Source organism: Lampetra fluviatilis, chromosome 57 (assembly GCF_964198595.1).
Source record: "Lampetra fluviatilis chromosome 57, kcLamFluv1.1, whole genome shotgun sequence".
NCBI classification, from domain to species: domain Eukaryota; kingdom Metazoa; phylum Chordata; class Hyperoartia; order Petromyzontiformes; family Petromyzontidae; genus Lampetra; species Lampetra fluviatilis.
The window spans coordinates 2,988,988-3,011,880 of record NC_136331.1 but is presented as its reverse complement, the minus strand read 5'-3'; the positions used below and the strand labels follow the sequence as shown (position 1 = coordinate 3,011,880).

At 49.0% G+C, this 22,893-nt stretch overlaps 1 protein-coding gene across 1 annotated transcript in view; it reads left to right on the top strand.

Annotated features, from left to right (window-relative positions):
- Positions 1-22,893, top strand: part of MMS22L (MMS22 like, DNA repair protein) — a 189,657-nt gene that overhangs the window by 22,191 nt on the left and 144,573 nt on the right. The window contains exons 4-9 of the mRNA XM_078880318.1: positions 9,416-9,503; positions 13,365-13,506; positions 14,370-14,463; positions 17,797-17,906; positions 18,364-18,477; positions 20,121-20,321. Of these exons, the coding sequence (XP_078736444.1) occupies positions 9,416-9,503; positions 13,365-13,506; positions 14,370-14,463; positions 17,797-17,906; positions 18,364-18,477; positions 20,121-20,321 (749 nt within the window). The remainder of the gene's footprint in view (positions 1-9,415; positions 9,504-13,364; positions 13,507-14,369; positions 14,464-17,796; positions 17,907-18,363; positions 18,478-20,120; positions 20,322-22,893) is intronic.

Below are 22,893 nucleotides of genomic sequence, written 5' to 3'. Positions count from 1 at the left end.
CCCTGGTGTCTCCCGGTGTCTCGGTGTGTCTCTCTGTCTCTCCATGATGTCTCCTGGTGTCTCGGTGTGTCTCTCTGTCTCTCCCTGGTGTCTCCTGGTGTCTCGGTGTGTCTCTCTGTATCTCCCTGGTGTCTCCTGGTGTCTCGGTGTGTCTCTGTCTCTCCCTGGTGTCTCCCGGTGTCTCGGTGTGTCTTTCTGTCTCTCCCTGGTGTCTCCTGGTGTCTCGGTGTGTCTCTCTGTCTCTCCATGATGTCTCCTGGTGTCTCGGTGTGTCTCTGTCTCTCCCTGGTGTCTCCTGGTGTCTCGGTGTGTCTCTTCGTCTCTCCCTGATGTCTCCTGGTGTCTCGGTGTGTCTCTCTGTGTCTCCATGATGTCTCCTGGTGTCTCGGTGTGTCTCTCTGTCTCTCCATGATGTCTCCTGGTGTCTCGGTGTGTCTCTGTCTCTCCCTGGTGTCTCCTGGTGTCTCGGTGTGTCTCTTCGTCTCTCCCTGATGTCTCCTGGTGTCTCGGTGTGTCTCTCTGTGTCTCCATGATGTCTCCTGGTGTCTCGGTGTGTCTCTCTGTGTCTCCATGATGTCTCCTGGTGTCTCGGTGTGTCTCTCCGTCTCTCCCTGATGTCTCCTGGTGTCTCGGTGTGTCTCTCCGTCTCTCCCTGATGTCTCCTGGTGTCTCGGTGTGTCTCTCTGTGTCTCCATGATGTCTCCTGGTGTCTCGGTGTGTCTCTCTGTCTCTCCCTGATGTCTCCTGGTGTCTCAGTGTGTCTCTCTGTGTCTCCCTGATGTCTCCTGGTGTCTCCCAGTGTCTCTCTGTCTCTCCCTGATGTCTCCCAGTGTCTCTCTGTGTCTCCCTGTGTCTCCCTGATGTCTCCCAGTGTCTCCCTGTCTCTCCCTGGTGTCTCCTGGTGTCTCCCTGATGTCTCCCAGTGTCTCTCTGTGTCTCCCTGGTGTCTCCTGGTGTCTCGGTGTCTCTCTGTGTCTGCCCGTGTCTCAATGTCTCCCAGTGTCTCCCTGTGTCTCCCTGATGTCTCCGTGTCTGTCCCATGTCTCATTGTTTTCCCTACATCTCAATATCTCCTAGCGTCTCTCATCGCCTCCCCGTGTTTCTGTTCATCAAATTTTTCTATCTTCCTATTCCCACGTTTCATTTAATCCTTTTTGTCGGCATCTCTCTGTCAGTGTCTGTGTCTCTCCATGTATTTGCGTGTGTCTCTATCGCTGCTCCCCCTGTCTGTCCACTTGCTACTCTTTGGTTTTTTCGGTAAAGTCACGTAGCTAAAACAATTAACAAAATAACTGTAGCTACAGTTATTTTGCTGTGCCTTTTTAAATCCTTTATATTAAGTTCGCTTGCTTGCGCGCTTACGACCGTGCAAATCTTTCGGTCGTTTTTTAACCCACTTCCCGTTGTCCAATCGAGCTGACATTTTGCACACAGACTCGTTGTGCGTGACAATTTATTTTTCTGAAATTTTTTTTCCAAAATGTTACACTTTTTAGGAAAAAATAAATTATATGTAATTACCAATTGCTTAATGGTGGCAGGCAATCATCTGACCCATAGGTGGCAGCCATCTCAAGCCAGAGGACGAGAGGACTCTAGCCGCCACGCATATGAAGGATTTAGAGTGAAAAACTTTGTTTTTACGGGTTATTTTTTTACACCTGACGAGGGAGGCTTGTGTTGCCTCCGAAACGTCGTGATTTAATTTAGTTTTCATTTATTTTATTTTTCGATTTAAAGCTTTCGTGACTGCAGGGATTCATCTTGTTGGTTCTTTCGGTGAAGTCACGTAGAAGGGAAGTAATAAAATAATAAAAATTCAACATAATAAAATCCAATTCTCACGGCGTTTCGGCCACAACGCTGTCGGAAAGACAGCGTCTGAAACGCTGTCTTTCCGACAGCCCTGTTCTTCACCTGAGGACGGCTGCTTGCGTTGTGGCCGAAACGTCGTGAGAATTGTATTTTATGATGTTTTATTTTTATTATTTGATTATTTTATTTAGTTAATTGTTTCACCTATTTGACTTTTCCGCAAAAAAACAAAGCGTATGAATCCTTGCAGTCACGAAAGCTTCAAATCTAGAATTATGTCCACTTGTTTTCTGTTTGTCTCGCCGTGTTTCTGTGTTCACGCTTCCTGAGGGTTTTTTAAATCCTTTATATTAAGTTCGCTTGCGTGCTTGCTGACGACCGTGCAAATCTTTCGGTCGTTTTTTAACCCACTTCCCGTGATCCAATCGAGCTGACATTTTCCACACAGACTCGTTGTGCGTGACGATTAATGTTCGTGAAAAAAAAATTCCAAAATTTTACACTTTTTAGGACAAAAATATTATATTTAATCACCAATTGCTTAATGGTGGCAGGCAATCATCTGACCCATAGGTGGCAGCCATCTCAAGCCAGAGGACGAGAGGACTCTAGCCGCCACGCATATAAAGGATTTATAGTGAAAAACTTTGTTTTTACGGGTTATACTTTTCCCCCTGTCCATTTCTCCTCATGTCTCTCTCTGCCTCTCCTGGTCTCGCTAGCTCAGTTTCTCTGTTGCCTCGTCTCTCTCTCTCAACTCTTCATCCGTCTCCCGTGTCTCTCTGTCCCTCTGTTTCTCTCTCTCTGTGTGTCTCTTTGCATTTCACTAAACTCTACATCTTACCCCCGTGTCCCTCGCTCTGTCTGCTACTGTGTGTGAGCTTGCATCCTTGTTTTCTTTGTGTGTCTCCCTGTGTCTATCTCTCTGTTTCTGTATCATTCTCTCTTGCCCATGTGTCTCACTCATTCTCATTTTCGTATGTCTCTCATATCATCTTTTATTGGCCTCCCTTATTATTTATTCCAAACTCTGTCTCTCCCTTTGTCTCTGTGTCTCTGCATGTGTATTTGTGCATCTCTGTACGAATCCCATTCTCCAATTCTTTGTCGTTTCTCTTGATTCAGTCTCCCTCAAAATCACAATCTCGGCCGAATTTTAATTCTTTGTATCTCAGAGTGTCTCCATGTGTCTCTGTCTCTCTCTCTCTCTCTCTGTGTGTCTCTGTCTCGTCTTCCTCGGTTGTCTATCGCAGTCTTCCTCGGCCCTCTCACCTCTCTCTGCCTCACCCGCTCTGGATGTTTGTACATTCTGTCAGTTTATTTTTATTTTTAAATCCTTTATATTAAGTTCACTTGCTTGCTTGCTTGCGCGCTTACGAGCGTGCAAATCTTTCGGTCGTTATTTAACCCACTTCCCGTGATCCAATCGAGCTGACATTTTGCACACAGACTCGTTGTGCGTGACAATTTATTTTCGTGAAAAAAATGTTCCACAATTTTCAACATTTTAGGATTTTTTTTTTTTATATGTAATTACCAATTGCTTAATGGTGGCAGGCAATCATCTGACCCATAGGTGGCAGCCATCTCAAGCCAGAGGACGAGAGGACTCTAGCCGCCACGCATATAAAGGATTTAGAGTGAAAAACTTTGTTTTTACGGGTTAATTTTTTTGTGGCATGTCTTTTGGTTTTTGTCCGCAGTTCTTTGCGTCTTCTCATCCGCACCCATGTGTCGGTATGTCTCTGTCCCTCTGTCTGTCGGTCGGTCGCTTTTCTTCACCCCTCCCCGTGTCTGTGTCTTTCCCCGTGGCCTGCCTTTGCATCTGTCTGTCCCCCTGCCCCTCTTTGTGTCTTGTTACCCCCGTGTATCGATGTGCCTCTGTCTCCCTCTGTCTGTTCGTATGTGCCTCTGCCTATCCATCTGTCTGTCATTCATTCTCTCCATCTCTCTCCCCGTGTGTGTGAGTCTCACACACACACACTCTCCCACTCCTCCCTCTCTCTCTCCTCCCTGTGTGTCCCCATCTCCCCGTCTCCCTCCTGCCTCTCCCTCCCTCCCTCCCCTCTCTCTCTCTCCGTCTTTACGCCGTCACTCAAAGGCTGAGCGGCCACAACGGAGCTCACGGCATTGATTGACGGCGCTAACAATCGCACACACACACGCGCTCGCACACACGCACACGCGCACACACACGCGCACACACGCTTACACACGCACACACGCGCTCGCACACGCGCACACACACGCTCACACATACGTACACACACGCTTACACACATGCGCACGCACACACGCTTACACACATGCACACACGCGCGCACACGCGCTCGCACACACGCTTACACACATGCACACACACACACGCGCTCGCACACGCGCACACACGCGCTCGCACACACGCTTACACACATGCACACACACGCGCACACGCGCACATGCGCACACACACGCGCACACACACGCGCACACACACACGCGCACACACGCTCAAACGCACATGCTCCCATGCAAAGAGATATACATGCACATACACATGCTTCACACGCACAAACGTCCATGAAGACATATATCTACGCGCACTCGTATAAATATACGTACACACACACACACACACGCGAATACACTTCTAGAGATATACTGTACACTGTTGATATACACGCATATACACACCCACACGGAGAACTACACACGTACACAAACATTCCCTTTCACACACACACACACGTATATCCACGCATATATACGAACGCACGGAGATACGCTTACATCAAAATAGCGTGTGCACTTGCGCACAGATACACAGATATGTGTACGTGTTTTCACGTCGATTTATGTTTTTTTATACATGCGAAAGTCCACTTTCACACATGTGTACTCACGCATAGAACACACGTACACACTCACCAACACACACAAAGATCCCCCGTATAGGCTTTACAGACTGTTGGGGCAAGTGCAGTTAGCGAGTAGCAGCACCTATGAAGGCCGACACGGCACACGAGGGGGTGGGTGGCCAGCACCACGCCCGGCATATACACACACACACACAGAGGCGATGTTTGTACACAGCATCAGGTACTCATTATAGACCGAGTCGACCTAGGGGAGGCCCATGACCGGTTCAGATAACCGTCACTGGAGTTGACCATCAACGGGAATCGAACTCGGGTAGCTGGTATCGTAGAGCGGTGTGCTAACCACTACGCCATTGCTCCACACATACACTGACACATGTACAAAGACAAATGGACATTTCCGAAGACAAAGTTCCCCCCGATAGCCTCCCAACAGCCTGTTGGGGGCAAGTGCTCACTGCAACAGCAATGGCGACACTTAGGGATTCATACTTTTAGTTTTTTCGGTAAAGTCACGTAGGTAAAAAATTAAATTAAAATAAAATTATAATAAAATAATAATAAAAATCACGACGTTTCGGAGGCAACACAAGTCTCCGTCATCAGGTGGGACCGTCACTGCCAGATTTGCTGTATCGAGTGAGGCCTCACTCGATACAGAAAATCTGAGGCCTCACTCGGTACAGCAAATCTGGCTGTGACGGTCCCACCTGATGACGGAGACTTGTGTTGCCTCCGAAACGTCGTGATTTTTATTTTATTTTTATTAATTTTAATTTCATTTTTTACCTACACGGTGACTTTACCGAAAAAACTACGAGTATGAATCCTTGCAGTCACGAACGCTTCAAATCTAGAAAGACACTTAGGGAAACAATCTCGGATGCGCGCACGCGCTCTCGCAGACACGCACACGGACGCCAACGCACACATTCAGCTGTGCGAACAGACACGTACCTCAGGCGCGCACACTCACGAAAGAGTGTCGCAAAGACACGTACACGGGACGTACACACACACACACACATGGTGTGGCTGTTGGGTTTGTGCTGGACCAGAGGTCGCAAACAGGTTTTGATTCCTTACCCGTACCCGGCCGCACCAGGGTCGCAAACGGCTACCCGTACCCGGCCGGTTACGGGTAACCGGGTATCGGGTAGGGTACGGGTATCGGGTACCCGGTTGCGACCTTTGGTTGGCCGTGAGCGGGAATTGAAGTCGGGGTGGGGGGGCAGGTTCGTAGTGCAGCGCGCAAACGTCAGCTCCACGGCTCACCACTCTGCCGGACACGACAACAATCCCCGTCACCACGACGCTTGTGCCAGGCTAGCTGCACTTTGAAGCCACGTGAAGTGTTGAAGGCTTGCTGCAGGAGGAGGTCACGGGAAAGACCCAGGTGCCATGGATTTGACTGGACACACGCGCAGATACTGACAGTTTCACACGTATACAATCGCGCAGATATAAAGATCCCCCGTGTAGCCTTAACAGACTGTTGGGGCAAGCGTTGTTATCGAGTAGCACTTATGAAGGCCGGCACGGCACACGAGGGGGTGGGTGGCCAACATTATGCCCGACCGCCTTTGAAAATTGACTCGAAAAGATCCCCCCTGTTGCCTTTAAAATACTCCCGCGGCAACTTGCGTTAGCGAGCACCTATTAAGGCTGGCACTGCCATAGACTCGGCACGCACACACGCACGCGCCTCTCACACACTCGCGCGCGCACACACACACGGAGCAGCTCTAGGGGTTTGTGCTGGCTACAGACACAGCTTTAGAGTTCCCTCTCTTCTCCCTCCCTTTTCTTCTTTTCTTTCTGCTGCTGCGGATTTAAAATTTATTCCGGGTTTAGCTCCGTGCACGCACACACACACGGGCTTACACACAAAGACATACACGCACACACACACACACAGACATACACACACACGGGCTTACACACAAAGACATACACGCACACACACACACACACAGACATACACACACACGGGCTTACACACAAAGACATACACGCACACACACACACACAGACATACACACACACGGGCTTACACACAAAGACATACACGCACACACACACACACACAGACATACACACACACGGGCTTACACACAAAGACATACGCACACACACACACACACACGGAGGCATGGGCTGACACACTCACACACACACGTGCTTACGCACAGACATACACACACACGGGCTTACACACAAAGACATACGCGCACACACACACACACGGAGGCATGGGCTGACACACACACACACGTGCTTACGCACAGACATACACACAGACATACACACACACGGGCTTACACACAAAGACATACGCGCACACACACACACACACGGAGGCATGGGCTGACACACACACACACGTGCTTACACACAGACATACACACAGACATACACACACACGGGCTTACACACAAAGACATACGCACACACGGGCTTACACACAAAGACATACGCGCACACACACACGGAGGCATGGGCTGACACACACACACACGTGCTTACACACAGACATACACACACACGGAGGCATGGGCTAACACACACACACGGGCTTACACACAAAGACATACACACAGACATACACACACGGGCTTACACACAAAGAATTACGCACACACACACAGACACACACACACACGGGCTTACACACAGACATACACACACACGGGCTTACACACAAAGACATACGCGCACACACACACGGAGGCATGGGCTGACACACACACACACGTGCTTACACACAGACATACACACACACGGAGGCATGGGCTAACACACACACGTACTTAGACACAGACATACACACACACGGGCTTACACACAAAGACATACGCGCACACACACACACGGAGGCATGGGCTAACACACACACACGGGCTTACACACAAAGACATACACACAGACATACACACACGGGCTTACACACAAAGAATTACGCACACACACACACACACAGACACACACACACACGGGCTTACACACAGACATACACACACACGGGCTTACACACAAAGACATACGCGCACACACACACGGAGGCATGGGCTGACACACACACACACGTGCTTACACACAGACATACACACACACACGGAGGCATGGGCTAACACACACGTACTTAGACACAGACATACACACAGACATACACACACACAGGCTTACACACAAAGACATACACACAGACATACACACAGACATACACACAGACAGGCTTACACACAAAGACATACGCACACACACACACACGGAGGCATGGGCTAACACACACGTGCTTACACACAGACATACACACACACGGGCTTACACACAAAGACACACACACGCATGGGCTCACACACAAAGACACACACACACACGGTCTTACACACACACACACAGTTTTACACACACATGGGTTTACACAAAAGGCAGACATGCACGAGCTTACATATACGCGTGAGTTTACTCGCAACGACATACACACATGCATGAGTTTACGCACGCACGGATGGACTTACACATATACACAGATACAAAGATACCACGTATAGCCTTTAACAGACTGTTGGGGCAAGTGCTGTTAGCGAGCACCTATGAAGGCAGGCACGGCACACGAGGGGGTGGGTGGCCAGCACCACGCCCAGCCGCCTTTATCTCCCGAGTGGCCATGTTTACACACCGCACCAGGATCTCATTTGAGGCTGAGGCGACCTAGGGGAGGCCCAGGACCGGTTCATATAATCGTCACTGATGTTGGCCGTGAGCGGGAATCAATCTCTGGTCGCCAGGTTTGTAGCGCTAACCGCTACACTACCGTTCCCCACTGATCGGCATGCACACGCACACACGCACACACACACGCACACACGCACACACACACGCACACACGCACACACGTACTTTAACTTGCACACAACACAGTGGTGAGTGGTGCGCCACCAGGTAAGCTCAGCCTTAAATGAGTGACCTGCTAATTCCCACCTCTTGTGCGGTCATCTGACCCCATTGCCACCCTTCCCAGAATGCTTTTAATTTGGTTTTGTTCCCTGCATGCCCTGCTGCGTAAGGAGCTGTATGTGGCTGTGCCACCCCCTTTGTGTGCCATGGCGGCCTTCATCCGTATTCGCTAACAGCACTTGCCCCAACAGTCTTAAGTCGAAAGGTGGGGGGGGGGGGGTCTTTGTATGTATATCTGCGTGTGTATGTTGGCACAGTAGGGGGCACATTTGGTGCATAGGCAAGTCATCTCAGTCAGTCGACCTATGGCACCTGGGTCTGCCCCGTGACCTCCTGCCAGCGGGCGTTCGACACTTCACGTGGCTTCAACGTGCACATGGCCTGGCACAAGCGCCGTGGTGACGTCACCGCCACTTAGTGGCGAATGGCGCTTGTTGTTGTTGTGTATAGGGGAGCGGTAGTGCAACGGTTAGCGTGCTGCGCTACGAACCCGGTGACCCGAGATTGATTCCCGCTCACGGCCAACAAAGTTGGCGATTATCTGAATCGCGTTCTGGGCCTCTCCTAGGTCGACTCGGCCTCAAATGAGTACCTGGTGCGGTGTTTAAAAACATCGCCACTGGGGAGACAAAGGCGGTCGGGCGTGGTGCTGGCCACACCACCCCCTCGTGTGCCGTGCCGGCCTTCATAGGTGCTTCTCGTTAACAGCACTTGCCCCCAACAGTCGAAGGCTTTCGCGGGGGATCTTGTACGTATATTTGTGTGTGCGTGTGTGTATTTAGGGCAGCTCAAAGGAATTCACTGCGAAGCTGAGGGCATTCGGAAGGAGTGCGTGAAGTTCATGCTGTATGTCCGCATCAGCATCTATCGGTGAGAGCATCATCGGTAGCAGCAGCAGCAGCATCGTCATCTCACGTACGGCACGTTCAACTTCTTTCGCACCACCCCTGTACGTAGCAGGCCGGGCAAACTGGAGGTGAGGCGGGGGGATGGACAACCAAGTAAACAAAGAACAGTTCTAGAGACATTTTTTAAAAGTCTATTGTGTTCAATCTATGCAAGTCTGTGGGTCTATATGTGAGTCTATGGGTCTCCACATTAGCCTGTGCTTCTCTATATATGTACGGATGTGGAACTTGCGTAGCCACCCAAAAAGCAGTTTTAGAGACATTTCTATTGTGTTCAATCTATGCAAGTCTGGGTCTATATGTGAGTCTATGGGTCTCCACATTAGCCTGTGCTTCTCTATATATGCACGGATGTGGAACTTGCGTAGCCACCCAAAAAGCAGTTTTAGAGACATTTCTATTGTGTTCAATATATGCAAGTCTGTGGGTCTATATGTGAGTCTATGGGTCTCCACTTGAGCCTGTGCTTCTCTATATATGCACGTATGTGGAACTTACGTGCTAATCGGAGGTGCGGTGAAAGGACAACAAACTAAACACAACAACGAGAGGTTCTAAAGAAATGAGTTTGTCAACCTAAATCAGGGGTGGGGAACGTCCGGCCCGCGAAATCATTTGTGTCTCTGGCCCTGCCAAGGCAACCACAGGCGGGACTCGAAATTCAACAAATCTAGGAGCAAACCTGGAAAAGCATTTGCTAGTAGCAGCAACATCGTCGTCATCAATACCCAGCTAACATCACACGCCTCGCCAAACAGAAGCCGTTCCATTCTAGATGTGAAGCTTTCGTGACTGCAAGGATTCATACTCTTAGGGTTTTTCGGTAAAGTCACGTAGGTAAAAATAAATAATAATACAAATAATATAAATAATAATAGAAATAAAATATTTCGATTAATGCTTTCGTGACTGCAGGGATTCATCTTCTTGGTTCTTTCGGTAAAGTCACGTAGAAGGGAAGTAATAAAAAATAATTCATTTATTTTTATTTTATTACTTCCCTTCTACGTGACTTTACCGAAAGAACCAAGAATAGAAATAAAATAATTAAAATCACGACGTTTTGGAGGCAACACAAGTCTCCGTCATCAGGTGGGACCGTCACAGCTAAATTTACTGAATCAAGTGAGACAAAATTCCAAGAGACAAGCTCTTATATACTAGTTAAGGGGGAGGGGCTTATCTGAGTGTGGTAGCCAATGAATGGAACGTGTTGGGGGGGTGAGCGGGGCTAAAAGAGACCAATCAGTGCACCTCAACTTGGGGTTGTAACCGGTGTTGGCTGACAATCCAAATACAAAAAAATGTACCCGTAAAAACAAAGTTTTTCACTATAAATCCTTTATATGCGTGGCGGCTAGAGTCCTCTCATCCTCTGGCTTGAGATGGCTGCCACCTATGGGTCAGATGATTGCCTGCCACCATTAAGCAATTGGTAATTAAATATAATTTATTTTTTCCTAAAAAGTGTAACATTTTGGAAAACATTTTTCACGAAAATAAATTGTCACGCACAACGAGTCTGTGTGCAAAATGTCAGCTCGATTGGATCACGGGAAGTGGGTTAAAAAACGACCGAAAGATTTGCACGCTCGTAAGCGCGCAAGCAAGCAAGTGAACTTAATATAAAGGATTTAAAAAGCAGCAGTACTCCATTGGAACCTCATTTGCCAGTAAAAAATATGATAATTGTTTTTTTACCCTTCTATCTGGCAACAAAACTGACACCTTTTTTACAAGGAGTCATGTTTGCATAGAACACAATACCTGCAGTCGTAATGCAAACAAAAAACACAACTCTGATGGTGCATTGTCTGAGTTGTGCGCCTTTTGGCGTCATCTGGTCCAACACCATGTGAGACTAGGCTCTAAGGAAAGCTGTCTCGGGTGTGGACCAATCAACTTCAAGGACAGTGCATACATTATCAGAGTTGTGTTTTTTGTTTGCATTATGACTGCAGGTATTGTGGTCTATGCAAACATGACTCCTTGTAAAAAAAGGTGTCAGTTTTGTTGCCAGATAGAAGGGTTAAAAAACAAATTAGCAGCAGTACTGTTAAGCAGTTCCAGCCATCACATTAGGGGCGAGTTAATTAAATATTTGACCAAATATAACAACAGGCTCATTTTGAAGTTGATCATTGTGTACGGCCCGCGAATAATGTTATAATTATCCAAATGGCCCTTGGCAGAAAAAAGGTTCCCCAGCCCCTGGTCTAGATGATGATTTAAAAGTGGCAGAGCTCCCAATGACTTCCTAATATCGGTGAGGAAGGAGCGTTCCAGACGGCCGCAGAACGCGCGTCTGAAAGCGGCGCGCGATGCGGTGACCGCCTTCGTTCAATGGCGAGCATCGGTCTTTTAAAGTTTATTCAAGTATATTGAAAAAAATAAGTAATATTAAAAAAACTTTTTTTTTAAAACACGCTTTAATGAAATGTACCGTACTAGTAAATGGAAGAATTACACGACTCCAGGAAGTGGCCCCTAAGCTTGCCACAACGTAAGGGACCGTGGCCAATTGCAGCCAACGTCAGTTGATGATTTAAAAGTGGCAGAGCTCCCAATGACTTCCTAATATCGGTGAGGAAGAGCGTTCCAGACGGCCACAGAACGCGCGTCTGAAAGCGGCGCGCGATGCGGTGACCGCCTTCGTTCGATGGCGAGCATCGGTCTTTTAAAGTATATTCAAGTACATTGAAAAAAATAAGTAATATTAAAAAAAACTTTTTTTTTAAAACGCGCTTTAATGAAATGTACCGTACTAGTAAATGGAAGAATTACACGACTCCAGGAAGTGGCCCCTAAGCTTGCCACAACGTAAGGGACCGTGGCCAATTGCAGCCAACGTCAGTTGGCCGTGGACAATTAGAGCCAAGCCGAAACATAGCATATAAAAAAGAATGTTTAAAATTAATATTTTTTTATGATAGAATATAGTATTGTCATCAGCATGACATAAGAATACCACGTTTGCAGTCGATACCACATTGGGAAGTGGGTTAAAATTGAGTTACGAGATTTGAAGATACAACGACAACAGACAGAGTGAGTTAAATAAAAGCGTGTGAAACATGACTTAACTACGGGATGTGTGATGTGTATGCATGTACATAGTATGTTGAATCTGTATAGTTTGTCTAATGCCACGTCTGTGCGTGTGTATAGCGTATTATTAATGCGTGCCGTGTGAATACGTGTGTATAGCGTGTATATTGTATGTTTAACGTGTGTGCTTTGTTTAACTGGTGTACGTATGACGGTTGTAACGTGTAAGTGTGTAAGTATAACGTGTGTGTAACATGTGTAACGCGTACGTATAACGTGTGTGTAACGTGTGTATGACATATGTGTAATGTGTGTGTGCTGTGTGATACACATGTCAGTGTAATGTGTATAACATGTGTGTAATGTGTGTGTGCTGTGTGATACACATGTCAGTGTAATGTGTATAACATGTGTGTAATGTGTGTGTGCTGTGTGATACACATGTCAGTGTAATGTGTATAACATGTGTGTAATGTGTGTGTGCTGTGTGTAACATGTATGCTTGTACGCTGTGTGTGTGCTGTGTGTAACATGTATGTGTGTACACTGTGTGTGCTGTGTGTGTGCTGTGTGTAACATGCATGCTTGTACGCTGTGTGCTGTGTGTAACATGTATGTGTGTACACTGTGTGTGCTGTGTGTGTGCTGTGTGTAACAGGTATGCTTGTACGCTGTGTGCTGTGTGTAACATGTATGTGTGTAACATGTATGTGTGTGTGTGTGTGCTGTGTGTAACATGTGTGTGTGTACGCTGTGTGTGTGTGTGTACCCACAGCTGGCTGGATGAGTGCACCACCCCACACACAGTCAGCCCTCTACAGGACTCCCTCCCGGCCCGCGTGCTTGCAGAGCTGAGCTCTCTGCTACAGCACCTGGGATCGCTGGGTGACTTCCCCGCTCACCAGCCCTCCGCCAAGGCACGCACACACGTCCACCGTGCCTTCTGACGGTGCCACGCTAACAACAGTCAGTCCTGGGCACGTAGGCGGGTGTTCGCGTGTGTTGGAGCTCGTGTTTTAAGTTGTGTACGTGTGTGCGTGTTTGTACATGCGTATGTGTGTGGGGAGCGGTGGTGCAGCGCTATGAACCCGGCGACCCGCGTTCGGTTCCCGCTCACGGCCAACACCGGTGACGATTATCTGAACCGGTCCTGAGCTTCTCCTAGGTCGACTCAGCCTCAAATTAGTACCTGGTGCGGTGTGTAAACATCGCCATGAGGGAGACGAAGGCACCCCCCCCCCCCCCCCCCCCCGTGTCTCGTTCCGGCCTTAATAGGCGCTTGCGAACAGCACTTGTCCCAACAGTCTGTTGAAGCTATACAGGGGATTTCGATGTAAAGCTTTCGTGACTGCAGGGATTCATCTTCTTGGTTCTTTCGGTAAAGTCACGTAGAAGGGAAGTAATAAAATAATTAAAATAAAACATAATACAATAATTCTCATGACGTTTCGGCCACAACGCAAGCAGCCGTCCTCAGGTGAAGACCAGGTCTGTCGCTCCAAGCGTGGTGTTGTTTCATTCAGACGTTGTCTCCCCGACAGACCTGGTCTTCACCTGAGGACGGCTGCTTGCGTTGTGGCCGAAACGTCGTGAGAATTATTTTCTCATGTTTTATTTTTATTATTGTATTACTTCCCTTCTACGTGACTTTACCGAAAGAACCAAGAAGCTATACAGGGGATCTTTGTCCTTGTGTTTATTGCGGGAAGTGGTGGTGTATTGGCTGCGTGCGGTGTCTGTATTTTCATTTGTCATTCACCTCCTGTGATCTTCCCTGCAGGTGTATCCTCCGTCCTGGCATTTATTCCACCTTAACTTGGACATGAGATGGGCCTGCCTGGACATTTTATATCGACTTCAGGAGAAAACAACAGGTGAATTGACTGTGCGTGTGCCAGATCGAGTGTGTGTGTGTTTATAAGAGTGTCTGTGGGGAGTGCTAATGTAGCGGTTAGCGCGGCTGCGCTACGAACCCGGCGACCCGAGTTCGATTCCCGCTCACGACCAATAACAGTGGTGAATATCTGAACCGATCCTGGGTCTCCCCTAGGTCGACTCAGCCTCAAGCGGTGTGTAAACATCGCCACTGAAGCAGTCTCGTGCCTGCCTTCATAGGTGCGCACTAACAGCACTTGCCCCAACCGTCTCTTCAAGCTATATGGGGGATCTTTGCCTTTTGTAAGAGCGTATGTGCGACCGAACATGTGTGTATGTGTGAGTGTGTACGAAGTTGTATGTATGTACAGGGGAGCCAGAAATCTTTCTGATTGAGAGGGGGTCAAATACTTATTTCCCTCATTGAAATGCAAATCAATTTATAACATTTTTGACATGCGTTTTTCTGGATTTTTGTTGTTGTTGTTCTGTTTCTCACTGTTCAAATAAACCTAGCATTAAAATTATAGGCTGATAATTTCTTTGTCAGTGGGAAAACGTACGAAATCAGCAGGGGATCAAATACTTTTTTCCCTCGCTGTATAACTGATTTCGCACCGCACGTAGTCAACCGTGCAGTGAGGATGTGAATGTCTTATGAACACTCTGAATGAGAGCGAGAGAGAGATGTACAAATATAGACCGAGACCCTCGGCTCAAACCTAGGATTATAAGCAGTGCTGAAGCAGTGTTTTCAACATGCCCATTATTTTTCGATTTAAAGCTTTCGTGACTGCAGGGATTCATCTTCTTGGTTCTTTCGGTAAAGTCACGTAGAAGGGAAGTAATAAAATAATAAAAATAAAACATCATAAAACAATTCTCACGACGTTTATTATGTTTTATTTTTATTATTTTATTACTTCCCTTCTACGTGACTTTACCGAAAGAACCAAGAAGATGATGCCCATTATTATGAACCCCATGCGAGATAAAACACCTTGACCCGGTCTCAAACTCATGTCCTTAGCACTGCTGGCTCTGAGTGTCTTTCACAGAGCTATGATGCACCATTAGCATTTGCTCTGTCTTCACAATTCCCACCGTAACTATCCCCAATCACCTCTCCCACTTTGCACCTCAAATGCAAACTGGTACTTTAAACCTCACAACGGTAACCGTCCACTCAACAGTCCACCTCCACCCCCACCCCCTCCACTCGCTCTCAGACACACACACACGTGGCTCGGAGAAGAGAGTTAAAAGGGCATTTAATTAAGCTCGCCGGTAATTGCGGCGATCTGGGACCCATAAACACTACGGCTCCCCTCAAGAAAATCTGAAGTTTAAAGGGAGGAGTTTTATAACTGTACGTTTATTTCCCTCGACAGTGCTCGCGAAATAAATAAAAATCAGCGCTTCAATCGAACGAGTTTACATTTCTTGAAACGCAAATAATTCACAATGGCCTCGTCGGGGAGATGTAAAACTAAAGTATTTAAACTATTTTATTTTATGTTACCAGGCGAGGCCCACTGAGCTCTATAGACCTTTTTTTTCCAGAAGAGACTTGGCCACAATTGATGGCACGCTTTTAAGCGCACGTCGATCCTAAATGTGGAGGGAAAAACCGGAGGACCCAGAGACAAATCCACGTGAGCGCAGGGAGAGAGACACGCAAACTCCAAATATACAGCAGCAGGCGTCAGGGTCGGGATCGAGCCCACTACATCCTGTATACCAGGCGAGGTAGTTAACATCTCCTAGCCACCGTGATGATGATAGAGAGAGAGACACGCAAACTCCAAATATACAGCAGCAGGCGTCAGGGTCGGGATGGAACCCACGACCTCCTGTATACCAGGCGAGGTAGTTAACATCTCCTAGCCACCGTGATGATGATGAGAGAGAGAGACACGCAAACTCCAAATATACAACAGCAGGCGTCAGGGTTGGGATCGAACCCACGACCTCCTGTACACCAGGCGAGGTAGTTAACATCTCCTAGCCACCGTGATGATGATGAGAGAGAGAGACACGCAAACTCCAAATATACAACAGCAGGCGTCAGGGTTGGGATCGAACCCACGACCTCCTGTACACCAGGCGAGGTAGTTAACATCTCCTAGCCACCGTGATGATGATGAGAGAGAGAGACACGCAAACTCCAAATATACAACAGCAGGCGTCAGGGTTGGGATCGAACCCACGACCTCCTGTACACCAGGCGAGGTAGTTAACATCTCAGCACCGCTGAAATCATAGGTTCGAGTCTTGAGTGTGCGCGTCGCTCTCACGGGGTTCATGATGGCCGTGTCAGAGACACTGAGCCGGTAATGCTAAGGGTCAGGATCTGGGTTCGAGTCTTTAGTCTGGGTGTCTCTGAGAGGGTTCATGATGGCCGTGTCAAAGTCCTTCAACATTACGTGGGGAGCGGTAGTGTCGTGGTTAGCGCAGAGTTCAAATCCCGCTCACGGCCAACGCCGGTGACGATTATCTCAACCGGTTCTGAGCCTCCCCTAGGTCGACTCAGCCTCAAATGAGTACCGAGTGTGGTGTGTACATATCACTACCCACCGCCTCGTGTGCCATGGCAGCCTTGATATATGCTCGCTAACAGCACTTGCTCCAAGAGGCTACGCGGGGATCTTTGCTTTTTGCGGGGAGCATTGGTCCAGAGTTTAGCGCTACGCTGCGCTACAAACCTGCCCACCCGAGTTCGATTCCCGCTCACGGCCAACACCGGTGACGATCATCCGAACGGGTCCTGGGCCTCCCCTAGGTGGACTCCGCGTTCCTTGGCTGCTTGGCAGGGTGCGTACATGATCAGCGCTGGGGAGAGACAAAGGCAGCCTGGCCACACCGACCCACTCGTGCGCTTTGCCGGCACTTAATTAACGCGCGCTCGGTTAACAGCACTTGACCCGACTGTGTATGGATATGTGGGGGGGATCTTTGTGTTTGTTGGTACAATTATATGTGTGTGTGTGTAGGGGAGCGGTAGTGTAGCGGTTAGCGCGCTGCGCTATGAACCTGGCGACCCGGGTTCGATTCCCGCTCACGGCTAACACCAGTGACGATTATCTGAACCGGTCCTGGGCCTCTCCTAGGTCGACTCAGCCTTAAATGAGTACCTGGTGCGGGGTGTAAACATCGCCACTGGGGAGACAAAGGCGGTCGGGCGTGGTGCTGGCCACCCACCCCCTCGTGTACCGTTCCGGCCTTCATAGGTGCTGCTACTCGCTAACAGCACTTGCCCCTACAGTCTGTTAAGGCTATACGGGGGATCTTTGTTCTTTGATCTTTGTGTGTGTGTGTGTGTTTCACAATAGGTTTCCAGCCATATAGATTTGACCGTGAAACACCCAGCTCGTTTATTGACGACCTGGTTCGCTCGTTAATGACCGACCTCGTTCAAGTTGCCGTTAATAAACACAACAAGGTACGTCTCTCTCTCTCTCTCTCATGTCCTTAAGTATTATTTTTTGCATTGTCTGGAGACTCCCATCAGAGAAACCGGTCCGTGTGTATGTATTCTCATCTCATCTGTTGTTTTTTAAATCCTTTATATTAAGTTCACTTGCTTGCTTGCGCGCTTACGACCGTGCAAATCTTTCGGTCGTTTTTTAACCCACTTCCCGTGATCCAATCGAGCTGACATTTTGCACACAGACTCGTTGTGCTAGACAATTAATGTTCGTGAATTTTTTTTCCAAAATTTTACACTTTTTAGGACAAAAAATTATATTTAATTACCAATTGCTTAATGGTGGCAGGCAATCATCTGACCCATAGGTGGCAGCCATCTCAAGCCAGAGGACGAGAGGACTCTAGCCGCCACGCATATAAAGGATTTATAGTGAAAAACTTTGTTTTTACGGGTTATACTTCTTCCACAGCTAACTCCATTCGAAGAGGTCACCCAGGACCCGTTTCCATGTGGCTGCGTGCGAGAGATGTGGACAATGGTTCTCATGTTCCTCGACCATCGACACAAAACGTTCCTCACCCAGGTGAGGGAGCGGCTCACCGCAGAGCTCCCTGCATGCGTGGGTCCTACCGCTGGCGGTCGCGTGAGCGCGTGGTTGCGAGGCTGCACCTTTAACCCTCCCCCTCCCCCCTGTCTGTCATTGTCTCGAGACTCCATCAGAGACAAGTCTGTCTGTCTGTCGTTGTCTTAGAAACCCTATCAGAGACTGGTCTGTCTCTGTCATTGTATTAGAAACCCTATCAGAGACTGGTCTGTCTGTCACTGTGTAGAGACCCCCATCAGAGACCGCTCTGTCTGTCTGTCAGTCTTTAGAGACTCCATCAGAGATAAGTCTGTCTGTCTGTCACTGTGTAGAGACTCCATCAGAGACAAGTCTGTCTGTCTGTCACTGTGTAGAGACCCATCAGAGACGTGTCTGTCTGTCTGTCATTGTCTTAGAAACCCCATTAGAGACTGGTCTGTCTGTCACTGTGTAGAGACCCATCAGAGACGGGTCTGTCTGTCTGTCATTGTCTTAGAAACCCCATCAGAGACTGGTCTGTCTGTCACTGTTTAGAGACTCCCATCAGAGACCGCTCTGTCTGTCTATCAGTCTTTAGAGACTCCATCAGAGATTGTTCTGTCTGTCACTGTGTAGAGACTCCATCAGAGACTGGTCTGTCTGTCTTTGTCTTAGAAACCCCATCAGAAACTGATCTGTCTGTCACTGTGTAGAGACCCATCAGAGACGGGTCTGTCTGTCTGTCATTGTCTTAGAAACCCCATCAGAGACTGATCTGTCCGTGCCATTGTCTTGAGACCCATCGAAGATTAGTCTGTCTGTCAATGTCTTAGAATCCCCATCAGAGACTGGTCTGTCTGTCTTTGTCTTAGCAACCCTATCAGAGACCAGTCTGTCTTTCTGCCATGGTTTGGAGACCCCATCAGAGACAAGTGCATCGCAAGCATTGGAGCCGATGTGATGCAATTGACGTCCTCTGCCACATCCAAGAAATGTCGCACAGTCGACACCGACCTCCATAACTTTCTTCATAGTCTCACCACCACCAACCACCACCATCACGGTGGCTAGGAGATGTTAACTCCCTCGCCTGGTGTACAGGAGGTCGTGGGTTCGATCCCGACCCTGACGCCTGCTGCTGTATATTTGGAGTTTGCGTGTCTCTCTCTCATCATCATCATCATCACGGTGGCTAGGAGATGTTAACTACCTCGCCTGGTGTACAGGAGGTCGTGGGTTCGATCCCGACCCTGACGCCTGCTGCTGTATATTTGGAGTTTGCGTGTCTCTCTCTCATCATCATCATCACGGTGGCTAGGAGATGTTAACTACCTCGCCTGGTGTACAGGAGGTCGTGGGTTCGATCCCGACCCTGACGCCTGCTGCTGTATATTTGGAGTTTGCGTGTCTCTCTTCCCGTGGTCGCGTGGATTTTTCCTCCGGTTTTTCCCTCCACGTTTAAAACCGTCGTCACGTGTTCGGAGTATTTAACTGCGATACATTTCCACACGACGATAAGCCACTTCGTGGGGCTATCACTTGCAAAAGAGCTACGCTGCTCAGTGGGCCTTAACCTGGTGAAATTAAAACTAATTATTCGTAATAATTCAATGAGTTATTAGCGATGTTCTCTGATCAAATCGACGCGTTGTTGCACCCCGCAGCCATTCTGGGCCGAGTTCTCTCTCGCACTCGGACACGCGACACAGGGAGGAGGCGGTGGTGGCGATGGTGGTGGAGGAAGGGGAGGCGTGGTGCAGGGATTGAGGGGAGCGAGGGATCCTCTTGCCGTGGGTGTTTGGCTGCTGGCTAACGTTGCGTCACTTGGGGTGGCGAAGACGACGCGGGGAGGGGAGGAGGAGACGGTGAGGGGAGGGGGAGGGGGAGGGGAGGGGAGGGGAGAGGGGGCAAGGGGTGAAGGGGGGGAAATGGAGACCAGTGGCGGAGGATACGGAGGAGATGGTGAGGGAGAGGAAGGTGGGGCGGGGGGGTGGGTAGAGGCAAGGAGTTATGGGTTGGGGTCGAGGTTAGAGTCGGGGTAATGGAACTGCTCGGGCTGGTGTTAAGGGTTAGCGTTTACATCAGCTCTGGTGGCGGGGTTGGTGGTTGCGGTGGGGGGTCGTGGTTAGGGATAGGATTAGGGGTTGGTTTTGGGGTCACGTTTGGTGCTGTGGATTTTTTGGCTGTGTCCGGGTTGGGTTAAGCGATTAGACGTGAGGGATACATCCACCGTTGGGGTTACACCTTCACATATTCATATGCACACTCACTCACTCACCCACCCACCCACCTACTCACCCATTCAAAGACGGACAAAGATCCCTCGTAGAGCCTTTAACAGACTGTTAGCGAGCAGCACCTATGAAGGCCGGCACGGCACACGAGGGGGTGGGTGGCCGACACCACGACCCCGCCGCCTTTAGCTCCTTAATGGCAACGTTTACACAAGTACTCATTTTGAGGCTGAGTTGTCCTAGGGGAGGCCCAGGACCGGTTCAGATAATCGTCACTGGTGTTGGCCGTGAGTGGGAATCGAACTCAGGTCGCCGGGTTAGTAGCGTGCAAACCGCTGCACTAACGCTCCCCACAACTTACCCATTCAACAACAATAACAACCGCCATTCGCCACTAAGTGGCGGTGACGTCACCACGACGCTTGTGCCAGGCCATGTGCACCTTGAGGCCACGTGAAGTGTCGAACGCCCGCTGGCAGGAGGTCACGGGGCAGACCCAGGTGCCACGGGTCGACTGACCGAGATGACTGAGATGACTCATTCATTCACTCACTCATTCACCCACACTTTCGTTCATTCACCAGCCCACCTGACTACCCACTCACTCACTCGCCTATTCACTCACTCACTCAACCACCTACTCACTCATTTGCTCACTCATTCACCCACACTTTCGTTCATTCACCAGCCCACCTAACGACCCACTCACTCACTCGCCTATTCACTCACTCAACCACCTATTCACTCATTTGCTCACTCATCCACCCACTCACTCACTCGCCTATCCACTCACTCAACCACCTACTCACTCATTTGCTCACTCATCCACCCACCCACCCATTCACTCACTCGCCTATTCACTCACTCAACCACCTACTCACTCATTTGCTCACTCATCCACCCACCCATTCACTCACTCGCCTATTCACTCACTCATTTGCTCACTCATCCACCCACCCACTCACTCGCATATTCACTCACTCAACCACCTACTCACTCATTTGCTCACTCATCCACCCACTCATCCACCCACTCACTTACTCGCCTATTCACTCACTCAACCACCTACTCACTCATTTGCTCACTCATCCACCCACTCATCCACCCACTCACTTACTCGCCTATTCACTCACTCAACCACCTACTCACTCATTTGCTCACTCATCCACCCACCCACCCATTCACTCACTCGCCTATTCACTCACTCAATCACCTACTCACTCATTTGCTCACTCATCCACCCACCCACCCATTCACTCACTCGCCTATTCACTCACTCAACCACCTACTCACTCATTTGCTCACTCATCCACCCACTCATCCACCCACTCACTTACTCGCCTATTCACTCACTCAACCACCTACTCACTCATTTGCTCACTCATCCACCCACCCACCCATTCACTCACTCGCCTATTCACTCACTCAACCACCTACTCACTCATTTGCTCACTCATCCACCCACCCATTCACTCACTCGCCTATTCACTCACTCATTTGCTCACTCATCCACCCACCCACTCACTCGCATATTCACTCACTCAACCACCTACTCACTCATTTGCTCACTCATCCACCCACTCATCCACCCACTCACTTACTCGCCTATTCACTCACTCAACCACCTACTCACTCATTTGCTCACTCATCCACCCACTCATCCACCCACTCACTTACTCGCCTATTCACTCACTCAACCACCTACTCACTCATTTGCTCACTCATCCACCCACCCACCCATTCACTCACTCGCCTATTCACTCACTCAATCACCTACTCACTCATTTGCTCACTCATCCACCCACCCACCCATTCACTCACTCGCCTATTCACTCACTCAATCACCTACTCACTCATTTGCTCACTCATCCACCCACCCACCCATTCACTCACTCGCCTATTCACTCACTCAACCACCTACTCACTCATTTGCTCACTCATCCACCCACCCATTCACTCACTCGCCTATTCACTCACTCAACCACCTACTCACTCATTTGCTCACTCATCCACCCACCCACCCATTCACTCACTCGCCTATTCACTCACTCAACCACCTACTCACTCATTTGCTCACTCATCCACCCACCCACCCATTCACTCACTCGCCTATTCACTCACTCAACCACCTACTCACTCATTTGCTCACTCATCCACCCACCCACCCATTCACTCACTCGCCTATTCACTCACTCAACCACCT